Genomic DNA, 13,313 nt, shown 5'->3' on the forward strand with positions numbered 1-13,313 from the left:
AAAAATAATTCACCATGATCAAGTGGGATTTATACCAGGTATGCACAGATGGTTCAACATTAGAAAAACAATCAATATAATCCATCACATAAATAAAACAAAATACAAGAACCACATGATCTTATCAATTGATGCAGAAAAAGCATTCGACGAAGTCCAACACCCATTCATGATAAAAACTCTCAACAAAATAGGAATAGAAGGGAAATTCCTCAACATAATTAAGGTCATTTATACAAAGCCAACAGCCAACATCATCCTAAATGGAGAGAGTTTGAAAGCATTCCCCTTGAGAATGGGAAACAGACAAGGATGCCCTCTAACACCACTCTTACACAACATTGTGCTGAAGGTCCTAGCCAGAGCAATTAGGCTAGAAAAAGAAATAAAGGGCATCCAAATTGGTAGGGAAGAAGTCAAAGTGTCCCTATTAGCAGATGATATGATCGTATACACAGAAAACCCCAAAGAATCCACAAGAAAACTACTGGAACTAATAGAAGATTTCAGCAATGTTTCAGGATACAAGGTAAACACACAAAAATCAGTTGGATTCCTGTATACCAACAAAGAGAACCTCGAAGAGGAAATTACCGAATAGATAATATTTACAATAGCCCCCAAGAGGACGAAATACTTAGGAATAAATCTAACCAGAAACGTAAAAGATCTATACACAGAAAACTACAAGACACTACTGCAAGAAACTAAAAGAGACCTGCACAAGTAGAAATACATACCTTGCTCATGGATAGGTAGACTCAACATAGTGAAAATGTCAATTCTACCCAAAGCAATCTACAGATACAATGCAATCCCAATCCACATCCCACTGGCATTTTTTAATGAGATGGAGAAACGAATCACCAACTTCATATGGAAAGGGGAGAGGCTCCGAATAAATAAAGCGTTAGTCAAGAAGAACAAAGAAGGAAGCTTACACTACCTGATTTTAGAACCTATTATACCACCACGGTACTCAAAACATCCTGGTATTGGTACAACAACAGATACATAGACCAATGCAACACAGTTGAGAATCCAGATATAAGCTCATCCACCTATGAGCAGCTGATTTTTGACAAAGGCCCAAAGTCCATTAATTGGGGAAAAGACAGTCTCTTTAACAAATGGTGCTGGCATAACTGGATATCCATCTGCAAAAAACAGAAACAAGACCCATACCTCACACCATGCACAAAAACTAACTCAAAGTGGACCAACAACTTAAATATAAAATCGAAAACTATAAAGATCATGGAATAAAAAATAGGCACAACACTAGGAGCCCTAATACATGGCATAAACACAATACAAACCATAAGTAACAATGCACAAGCACCAGAAGAAAGACTGGATAAATGGGAGCTCCTAAAAATCAAACATTTATGCTCATGAAAAGATTTCACCAAAAGAGTAAAAAGACAACCTACAGACTGGGAAAAAAATTTTGGCTATGATAAATCTGATCAGCATCTCATCTCTAAAATCTACAAGATACTGAAAAACCTCAACAACAAAAAGACAAATAACCCAATTAAAAAATGGGCAAAGGATATGAACAGACACTTAGCCAAAGAAGATATTCAGGCAGCTAACAGACACATGAAGAAATGCTCACGATCATTAGCAATTATAGAAATGCAGATCAAAACTACAATGAGATATCATCTCACCCCAACAAGGTTAGCCTTAATCCAAAAAACAAAGTAATAAATGCTGGAGAGGTTGTGGAGAGACCGGAACACTTATACACTCTTGGTGGGAATGTAAAATGGTACTATCACTTTGGAAATCGATTTGGCACTTCCTTAAAAAGCTAGAAATAGAAGTACCATACGATCCACCTATCCCACTCCTTGGAATATATCCTAGAGAAATAAGAGCCATCACATGAATAAATATATGCACGCCCATGTTCCTTGCAGCACTGTTCACCACAGCAAAAAGATGGAAACAACCTAGGTGCCCACCAACGGACAAATGGATAAACAAATTGTGGTATTCCACACAATGGAATATTTCACAACAGTAAAGAGCAATCATGAAGCTGTGAAACATCCTATAATATGGAGGAAGCTGGAACTTATTATGCTCAGTGAATTTAGTCTGTCATAGAAGGACAAATACTGTATAAGACCACTATTATAAGAACTCAAGAAAAGGTTTAAACGCAGAAGAAAGCATTCTTTGATGGTTACGAGGGTGGGGAGGGAGGGTGAGGGTTATTTACTAACTAGACAGTAGATAAGAATCATCTTATGTGAAAGGAAGGACAGCACACACTACAGGGGAAGTCAGCACAACTGGACTAAACCAAAGCTAAGAAGTTTCCTGAATACAATCAAATACTTTGAGAGACAAAGTAGCAGGGGTAGAGGTCTGGGGACCATGCTTTCAGGGGACATCTAGGTCAACTGGTATAACAAAGCTTATTAAGAAAATGTTCTGCATCCTACTTTGGTGAGTGGCGTCTAGGGTCTTAAAAGCTTGCAAGCGGCCATCTAAGATGCATCAATTGGTTCCAACCACCTGGAGTAAAGGAGAATGAAGAACACCAAAGACACAAGACAAGTATCAGCCCAAGAGACAGAAAGGACCACATTAACCAGAGACTTCATCAGCCTGAGACCAGAAGAACTTGATGGTGCCTGGCTACCACTAATGACCGCCCTGACAGGGAACACAACAGAGAGTCCCTGATGCAGCAGCAGAAAGATGGGGTGCAGAACTCAAATTCTAGTAAGAAGACCAGACTTAATGGTCTGACTGAGACTGGAGGTACCCCGGAAAGCATGGCCCCTGGATTCTCTATCAGCCCAGAACTAAAACAATTTCTGAGGCCAACTCTTCAGACAGGGACTGTACTGGACTATGGGACATAAAGCGATACTCATGAGGAGTGTGCCTCTTAGCTCAAGTTGATACAAAAGACCAAAGGGGCAGCTTCTGTCCGGAGGTGAGATGGGAAGGCAGAGAGGGTTAGGAGCTGGTTGAATGGACATGGGGAATCAGGGACGGAAAGGAGGAGTGTGCTGTCGCAGAATGGGGTGAGCAATTACGGTCACGTAACAATGTATGTATAAAATTTTGTATGGGAGACTAACTTGAAATGCAAACTTTAAACTACAACAACAAAAAAATTAAAATTAAAAAAAAAAAGTGGCATATGGGAGAAACTCAGCAGTGAAGACGGAAACATGAATTCCAGGAGGATTTGGATTCAGGTTTTCCCAAGCTTTGCTGTGGCTGCTGTCTCCCAAGTGCAGTAGACTCCAGTCCAGTCTTCCTGCCCTTCTGTCCAGGCAAGCAGCACCTTCTATCCCATGACTCCTCGCCTGTCCAAGGGGCAGAGGTACCTGCTCCAGACTTCTGGAGAGGAGAGGAGGTCTGTGTAAGAACTGTGGAGCCTATGTGGGCAGGCAGCAGAGGTCCTTGCCCTAAAACATCCCAACAGCCAAACCAAAAGTACTGGAACCTTGCCCGCACACTTGCTCTAAGACTTGACACTGATTTCTCCTTCCGTGGGTTTACACATGTGATCCCCGATCTCTTGAGCATGTTTGCAACTCTACCCCTTACCCCAAAGACTTCATCTGCTCCGCTCTTACTCATCCCTCCAAACTCAGCTCAGATGTCACATCTGTGACCATACCTGCCCTTCCTCCCAGCACCCTTCCCACCCCAAGCGGTGGTCTTCAAGAAGGCAGGCACCCCTCTCCTGCACTCACTGCTGTATCCCAGTACGTCTACCTCCATCTCTGTGTCTCCAAAGATTAGCACACAATTCTGCTCATGGATGGTGTTCAGTAAATGTCCAAATTAGCTTTAAATCAATGAGGAAGCAAGTGGGGAGAAAATGATGACGAAGTGAGGGGCTCAGTGCAGGATGGGGTGGAGCCAGGACTGTTGTGCATCTCCCCACTGCTGCTTATTTATCTATATTAACACACAAGGCGATCAGGTCGCATGATCCTCTGTCTGCTCACCCATAATAAAGACACTGACAAGCTCAGCCATGCATCGAGGAAGGAAACCCAGAGAAGGATGGACTCCACAAGTACTTGCAATGGCTGGTTCTCTAGATGGAGCAGCATGTGACTCCTGTGCCTCAGGGGGCTGGTGGAGCCTGCCGGGTGTGGTGGACTCACAAGGTCAGACTACACCGACACCCTGTGGGAGAGCCCAGCTCAAGGTGAGCCCTCTCCGTGGGCGGCCCACACACAGGGAGAGGGAAAAGTTTGTCACGCTTCAGCTGAGAGTCACTGGCAACATGATGGCATGTTTGTGTTAGAGATCATCTTTCAAAGTCTCAGGGACTGTACAAGTTCAGCACATTTAAAATGGACTCAACATTTCTCAGAGCCTCTCAAGAAAACCTGGCACTCTTCCAACATTCATTCTTTCAATCAGGAGTTGTAGGGGGCAGCACCACTTTTGCAAAACAGACCTGGGAATCGTCCTCGACACTGCCCATACATCACCCCATTTCAGTTCTGTCCACATGTCTTGTCCATTCTGCCTCCAGAATACCACCGTGTCTGCCACTTTCTTTCCAGTAAAGCCACCCTCATCTCAATTCTGGATGCCAGCAATCGCCCTCAATAGTTCCTTGATTCCACTTGGGAATTCTAGATTCTTCCAAGTCATTTCTCCAAAGGCAGCAGACTCCTAAGCTTAAATCCCTTTAGTGGCACCCCAGTGCACCCTAAAGACAAAGCTCCAAATCCCTACTACACCCACAGGCTACAGTTCCACTTTGTTCTCACACTGCTCCCCAACCGCCCCACACTGGCCTTTGCTAGTTCAGCTCCTTAAATGCTGAGCTCCTCATGCCCTTTCCCTCTCTTCCTCTGACCTGGCCACCATGGCCTCCTCCTTCAGCCACAGATGCAGGGTGACTCACTCAGGAAGGCTTTCCTGATCCCCTGACCCCATGCCTGCCTAAGGGCCTTCCTATTACTCCCTCCCTTGTTCTTTCCTTCTGTGATGTTAATGGACAACAGCATTTCCTGTGCTCATGTTAAATTGTGTGTGTTTACTGACCTTATTAACACTGCATGAAGCATCATGGAAAAAACTAAGTTCAATAATAAAAGATTAGCAATGTTTATGTACTTATGTTCAGGTGTCTACTAAAATATTTATAGTTGATCATCCATGCTTTTAAAACACTTTAGAAAAAGCACTCTCATTGAAAGATTGTAGCGTAAATGCTTTAATTTCCCTCCAACGTCTAAGGATTTCCAGGTCCTCTGGCTCCCATCCCTTCCCACGTGTGATGCCAGAAAAGCAGCTGGGTATCACTGGTCGAAATGAGATGTGCACAACGACCACATAACCACCGATGTTTCCTTTTGGGGCCGATGGAAAAATGTGCTGCTAGGAAACATTTCTAGCTCTCTTAGAATCAGGCTAGAATTCCAATGGAACTCTCTGTGATGACATAAATGTCCCATCTGTGCTGTCCCATGCAGTACCCACTGACCACATCTGGCTATCGGCCACTTACAATGAGGCTAATGCAAGTGGGGAAGTGAATTTTTTATTTTATTTAACTTTAATTAATTTAAATCTGCATTGTCACATGTGTCTAGTGATCATTGTGTTAGACAGCATAGACTATAGGAAAAAAAGCAAAACAAACCACTCATGATTCCAGGCCACGTGGGAGTTTCTAGGCGTAGGGAAACTCTGCCACTTCTTCCTTCTCAGCACCGCCAGCCAGGTTAAATGCAGGAGCTTTAGGGCATTAGCCACAGCAGTGTGAGTCCAGGGCTCCTCGGAATCCTGTGCCTCCCAGCATGCTAGGCTGATACTTATGATCATCTTAAACTCAGAGCACAGGTAGACAGCGCATGAAACGAGACTGTCAATGTCGGCATATTAAAGGGATCTTTTTTTAGTTGAAACTGCAGGCCTGGTTGTTCACTCTTCTGCACACGAAGGGAGGGGAGGAACTTGTCTGGCAGCCCTTTCAGTGGTGTTGTACTGGCCTTAGGCTCGCTGGTTCCACTCTGAGGAGGCCTTTGTGCTGCCACAGGAGTTTCCAGCTCAGAGGGAGCTCGGCAGAGACCAAAGGCTCCAGGGACCTGCTGACGTGTCTGCGTGGGGACACCCGCCAGAAATGCAGCACTTCATTTTTCCTGAAAGTGTCTCAGTGAAATCAATGTTTTCTTTGGGCTTGACACAACAGAGACACTTGTGAACTATCTCTCCCTCTTCCCCCTAAATGTAATAGGTGTGGTGCCACCTTGTGGAGACTGTCGTCATCCATGCTGCTGAACAGAGTACATCACTTCCGTTACGCTTGCTTCTTGGATATTCTTCTATTAAACTAAGTATAAGCAGGGGGATTTGGGCATTGGCTTGTATGTGTGGGTTAAGTGATGTAGGTTAATTCTTACCTTTTCCACAGCCTCATTTATGAAAGGGGTACTCAGCTATGAAAGAGGACCATACTCTTAGGGTTTTATGCGGATTAAACAAGTTTACCTTTCTGAAGCACCTGGCACATAATAAAGGCCATAGAAGTTCTTGAAAATGTATTAGCAAAGCAGCTCAAGTAGTTCTTTCACTTCAGACATGCACCAAGTGCCTGGATCTTTGTGCAGAAGGGCAGGACCCAAGCTGAGCCCCCAGCAGCAGCTGCCTGGGGCTTCCCATCCAAACCCTTCCCCTGGCCCCTCTGCCTGGATAGTTACGGCAGATCACTAGAGTCTCCTCAGAACCTTGCTGCAGAAGTGGCGCTTGGCTTGCAGGTGGCTCACTTCCATGCAGGTCGCGGCCTGGGAATGAAGCCCCAAAACTGAAGGCAGGCCAAGAGCCTGGGCTGGGGCCTTGCTTCTCTTTCCCTGGTCCTGAGACCATGTGGGGTTTCTGCAGGATTGGGGCCTGGGAGAAAGCATGTGCTGATATGTCCTATTTGTGAAGGTAGACACACAGTAATTCCCAGTCATGTTTTCAAACCAAACATGCAAGAAATACGTATTAAGAAGTCCTCATTTGTATCCTGTAAGTGCAGTTTTTTTTAGCACAACATAAATCTGAACCTTGATACGACTGGCAGAAACCTAAGCACTGAGCAAGTCTGTGAAAGAGAAGTTCTCTAGGTCTCCTGTCTAATTCCTGTAAACTAAGGGCTGTGTAGTGAGATGGCTCAGCTTAAGGAAACATGGTATCATGCATTCTGTCACTGCTTCTTCCTCACAAACATGCATGAAGTTTCTTTTGAGAGCAGGTCAGGGGCCAGGCCCTGGGATTACACAGAGTATATGCAATAACACAGACCGCACGTGCACACATGATTCCTTCCCAAACACGCTCAGCAGGGAATACAGAACTTCAACAAGTAAAATGCAGCGTGACAAAGGACCTGCCCAAGATTTACCCAGGGGGCTGCGAAGCAAAGAGGATAGGCAGCCAAGTCTGGGTGGTGGCTGGTGTATGGAGAGCAGGGGATATCAAAGAAGGCACCTTGGAGAAGCCTAAAGTTTTCCATGACTGAGCAGAAGCTGATGGAGCCTGTAGGTGAGGCCTGACAGAAGCCCAGCATGGCAGACACAGACACCAAAGCAGTATTATGTGATGCAGGGGCCATTTTTCCAAATTTAGGAAGAAGGTTGATACTAAATGAAGCCAATAAGCATCCTTATAAGGAAGGGTGTCCTGTGAGACGTATTTCCCAAGGGGAACGAATAAGGCTGTTGTTACTACAAATCTTGAGATAAGTTAATTGTTATATATGTTCTTTTGAACAGATTTATTGTTAATTATACCTTGTCTGGCTAAATTAGCTGATGCTTAATCTTTATATTCAGATATAAAGTGTCAGGAAGGAGGTGATCGATCAAGACAATCTCTCCTCCCACTGTTGATGGGGGTGAAATTCGTACCATTTTTCTAGAAGACAACTTGGAAATATGTCAAAAGCCTTATCTTTTGACCAATTCTTGGAACTTATCCTAAGGATGTATTTATGTGCTTGCATAAAAACATGTATGTTGATCATAGTGTTGTTTACAACAGAGAAAAAAACTTAACAACATGGATTTTTACTGTAAAGAATTATACAAAGTCAGGATATTCACATGAGGGTATGTGACACATTATGAGATATCAAACAGATATTTAATGACATGGGAAATGTCAGTATTTTCAATATATTTTAAATTAAAAAGTTACTTACAAAACATTTTTCAGAGAAGAGACTGCTCAGAATCTATATGAGAGCATCTGTATACACACACACAACTCACACACATAGACATATACATGTGTCAACACGCATACGTACATACATGACAAAAACCCAACCAAACCCGCTGTCTTCAGGTCGATTCTGACTCACAGCAACACTGGACCTGACACACACCCAAATGTGAATACAGATTTTCTTTGGTCTGGGTCTTATCATAACTGTGTTCTTTGCTTTGTAACTTTCAATGTTTTTCAAACTTTTTATCAAATTTTATTTTTGTTATTATAACATAAATGTTCCACTAAAAATTGTAAGATTTAGCCAGTATAACTGGCAGTATCATGAAAGAAGTTTTTAACTAGACACTGGTATGGATTTATATGTGTATATGTATGTATACATATATAAGTATGCACACACAAATATCTAGTACGTGTATATATATAATATATATATATAATATATAATATAGCTATCTTTTCCTTCAAGTAAATCACTATTACACTTAGTGGGTGTTGCCCGCTATGCCACTATGAAAAATGTGACAACACTTCCCCCTAGTGGTCATCCAAGGAACATGCACGTTACCAGCTCAGACCCGCCAGTGGTACCGCATTGGAAGAAAAACAGTCGCTCTACAGGGTCAAAGTGCAATGAGCAAGGATTCATGACTACTAAATAACAGAGTTGGGACTTAAACTTAAGTTTTCCTAATCCTCAAATCCATGCTCATTTCGCTACATAATATTTCCTCAGTTCAAAGTAGTGTTTTGTACTAATAATGAAAATCTAAAGGAGTATAAATAAAAATATGCCTTTTTCAAACTAAAAACAATGTAAGAGAATAGACACTGTGCAAAATTGACAAAGAATAGAGTGTCTAGTCAATGCACTGTTTGTCTAGTGTTGTTTTACTAAGTTCAGTGGACTTTGGTACCCACAAGGGTAAAACTGTCAACATTCTGAAATGTTTGCCCGAATCTTTCTATTACACACATCGGGAATCTACGGGCAAAGGAATCTTGGATGGAAGCAGCTGCAGATTTCTTCAGAGAAGCAGCAATGCACAGGGAAGCCCTGCCTTCTAGTAAGTTCTTTCTTGCCTGTTTCAGTATCCCACACAGGACACCTGGAGGAGACTTGCTTTTCAGCCAGGGGAACATCCACAGGGGATACCCCTGGTGTGGTTCTCACTCCACTTCTTTAGGGTTTGCAGGTACTTACAGCTTCCCAGCTCACTTGCTTGCTCATAAAGGAAATACATGGTGAGAAAGGTTTGGTCCCTGGGAAACGTGGCCGCCTAGAGGAGGCTACCCATCACCACTTGAAGTGCGTGTCAGGGAATGGAATCGTCTCACACTACTCAGTGCTGGCCTCACATTCTGTAGAGAACACAGCTGATGGTCATCGGGTCCAGTCTCTGGACTCAGTACTTGTATCTCTTGAGCAAGGAAAGGCCCTGGGAACCACTTGGCTGAGTTTCCTTTTGAGGTGACTGGCCACCTTCCTAATGTCTGAAGTGCAACTCTAGGGCCAGCTCTGAAATGCATCACTCACTCTGTTTACCAAAGATCACTGTCAAAGAAACTACTCAGTACCTTACAAAGTATCCTCTCCTTGAGCACCCAGAGGAAAATGTCTACTTTTCTCTTTGGAATCAGAAATAGTTGGGCTTCTCCTGAGCAGCCAGTGGACTTCAGACTCTGTAAAGGGATGACTCACTGGCTAGTAGAAAGTTCTTCAGAACTAAAATCGTAGGCTGGCCCCAGGCCAGGGCCTAAGACTATGTGGCAGGTATTTTGGAACCAAATGTCACCAACGGCTTGGTTTCTCTTGGCCTCTTTTGATTCACCTAATTAAAGAGTTCCATCTTGCTCAATTGTGTGTATCTTTGAATACTACTTTAAATGATTCCTGGAGCACAGAGGAGAATGAACATAAATAAATCCTATCTATGTACAATAATAAGTGGTTACTCTTTAGAAGTTTATTTTTTCAAACATTTCCAGATGGACGTCTTGGGTTAAAGGCATATTACACAAATCCAAGTTTGTTCTACATTTTTTGATTCATCTTTAAAAAGTGGACCTAATTAACATTATATCTAGAGCCAAAAAAAGGAAAAAAGATACATATATACAGTAGTTTTATTTGAAAATTCTACCTAATTTATATTTTATATTCCTTCTCACATTTGCTATCATAAGTGATATCTTAATGGATGTCTTTGTGCATAAAGCTTAGTCCATATTCCTAATCATTTCCTTAAGACACATTCTGCACGGGAATTACTGGATCAAAATATGTCACCAGTGTTACAAGGCCCATCTGCAGCACAGACTGGCTGGACCACTGAAGCACTCAGTGATGGGGGAAGAGTAGGCCACTCATCTTGTAATTAATATTTTCACTAGTAATTAGCATTATCATTTCACTATCTTTGCTAAATAAGTAAAAATGTTATTACATTTTAATTCATAACACTTTCAAGTGGAACTATTTCCACTTTTCAAATGTTGTACAGGACTGAAAAAAGGCTCATTATCAACTCTGCAGCTCATTAGCAGATTTTCTCAGCATAAACCACTGCTAATTCCTACTGACAACTTGCTCTGTTCTCACACTTCCTCCTGGGCCTGGCACTTTGACAACAGTAACGCCAAGGCCATCGGACGTCTAGTAGTGCTGCATCCCTCACACTTGCAGCTGGGGTAGATTAAACATGGAGAGTGCTCAGACCCAAGCTCAAATTCCTGTTGCTCCTCTTCCTAGCTGTGTGACCCAAGCGGATTCCCTGACACCTCTGAGCCTCACTTCCTTTGCTGGCAGGGACGCTGGTGAAGATGCCTGGTGCACAGATCCTCAGGGAGAGGCCCCTGTCCTGCCTCTCCTCATTCTAAAACAATGGGCCACACTCAACCCCATTTAAGCACTAACGCACCAGGAGATAGACAGCATCCCATTGTCCTCTGAAAGTGAAGCTCTATGTTTTATGATATATTTTAGACTTTGGACCTAACTACGGATAGGAACCAGGTGTAATTCAAGGATAATAACATGATGGGGACGGAGGGTACTTTTGTTGTATGAACAGAATGTAGGCACATGGCAGGCCCACCTGGATTCCACACAATAACCGAATTCAATTATTCCTGCCAACCCCGTGTGGTTCCCTGACACAGCCTGGGACCAAGAACCCTGTCTCCACACCTTCTCTTTGCCCACACAGCTAAGCACACTGCATTTGATTCATGTCCCTGCCTGCCTTTTGGTGGTGTAAACGGTTAAGTGCTCAACCACTAGCCGAAAGTTTGGCAGGTGAACTCACCCAGAGGCACCTTGCAAGACAGGCCTGGCAATCTGCTTCCAAAATGTCAGCCTTGAAAATCCCTTAGAGTGCAGTTCTACTCTGCACACATGAGGTTGCTATGAGTCAGAATCCAATCCACAGCAACTAAAAACAACAATGATCGAGGGCTTCCTTTCAGCCCCTTCCACTCTTCTCAGCCTCTCAACGTGTCTTCACGTTAGGAAGGCGCTGCCCAGGGAACCTGGTGCTCCCCATTCATGTCTCCATCTACGGGCAAAGCACAGCATCAATCCAGGATCCACTGTCAAGATGCCACAGGGCTGCTCCTTGGAGCTGCTCATCAGGCTTTATACGAAGAGTCCAATCCCTTGTCACATGTCTGGGACACTTGCCAAAGTGGTCTTCAGACATATGTTAAGAAATGTAGCCTTCAAAGATGGCAGCATCAATATTATTTTCCACTAGGGTTACTTATTTTCAACCTAAAGTTTATTTATTTTTAGAATAAGGGGAAAATTCTAATAACACATAATTTACATCAATGCATGCATACATACTTGGCTTTAGTGTCTTTTGTTTGTTTTTTAATCTTTTCTGAAGTCCCCACAGGCCCACCATGGAAATTTTGAAAAGCTATAGAAGGGATATTCTCACCAGTCAATTTATTGATTTACTCAGAGGCAATGAATAATTCAGAATAAAAGATGATTAATGTTCATTTTAAAGTAAAAATAATTAAATTTAACCTCAGCATTGGAACGTTATCAGAGCAAACGAGAAACGGGCTTTTAAAATTCAAAAGGTTGCACAACTGCAACAAAAAGGGTTTCCCGGAGATAAATTTGTAAAATGTAATTTCCCTATTAGCTGGGCCATGAATCCAAAGATGCTCTTGATCTGGAACCAAACAAACATAAATAACAAAGTTATGGACCTCTAATAGCCCAGGGAAACAACCTACATTAGCACAGGCAGGTCAAAAGGTAAAAAACGCACCACCATCCATAAGTACAGTGCCATCCGTGCCCCTCCATATGATGGAATCCCCAAACCCAATCTAGCCTGGTTCAGGCTGCCAGGTCCTGGCCTTGGGCTCCAGCCACTGGGACGTACCAAGACCCACTGAGCCTCTCCCCGTTCTCATTACCGCATGGTGTAGAGCAGCGTGCCGTCATCCTCCAGCCGCAGCAGCTTGTTGGGCGTTGTCATGTTGTGAGCGATGGACTTCTTCCCGTTGTGGAAGAACGTGTCCGGGGTCCAGATTTTGCTGGCGAGAAGGTTGTTGAGAGGGAGGCGCTGCATTGGTCCTTTGAACCGAAGCCTTTCATCCTTCCAGCTTTGTCGGAAAAACACATCTATGGTATATTCCTAATGCAAAGGGAGGCACTGGTTATGGCGAGTGGAAGAGGTCCTTGGGGGAGCCGTTCACTGTTTACTTAAAATTATGGTAGGGGCCAGCCCCGGGACCTACCATTTCTGTGTCGGACACAGGGCCGAAGCTGGTGACGTAGATGTCAGTCCTCACCTGAGTGATTCGCTCTGAAACAGAGACAGGGCCCCGGCTAGTCACCAAGCACACAGTGAAGACATGGTGACAGAGCATACAGTGAACACACACAGTGAACACAGGGCAATGGAGCACGCAGTGAACGCACACAGTGAACACATGGCGGCCAAGTGCACAGTGAACACACAGCCACTGAGCACTCAGTGAACACATGGTGACTGAGCATACAGTGAACACATGGCGACCAAGCACACAGTCAACACAGGCAGTGAACGCACAGTCAACACACGGCTGCC

The 13,313-nt window shown here is 43.6% G+C and overlaps 1 protein-coding gene across 1 annotated transcript in view; it reads right to left on the bottom strand.

Moving 5' to 3' along the window:
* Positions 1-13,313, bottom strand: part of GABRA5 (gamma-aminobutyric acid type A receptor subunit alpha5) — a 157,050-nt gene that overhangs the window by 113,828 nt on the left and 29,909 nt on the right. Inside the window, exons 5-6 of the mRNA XM_004372621.1 lie at positions 12,982-13,049; positions 12,658-12,878 (exon numbers count right to left, since the gene is read on the bottom strand). Of these exons, the coding sequence (XP_004372678.1) occupies positions 12,658-12,878; positions 12,982-13,049 (289 nt within the window). The remainder of the gene's footprint in view (positions 1-12,657; positions 12,879-12,981; positions 13,050-13,313) is intronic.

Source organism: Trichechus manatus, unplaced genomic scaffold (genome assembly GCF_000243295.1).
Source record: "Trichechus manatus latirostris isolate Lorelei unplaced genomic scaffold, TriManLat1.0 scaffold00019, whole genome shotgun sequence".
In the NCBI taxonomy this organism is placed as follows: Eukaryota; Metazoa; Chordata; class Mammalia; order Sirenia; family Trichechidae; genus Trichechus; species Trichechus manatus.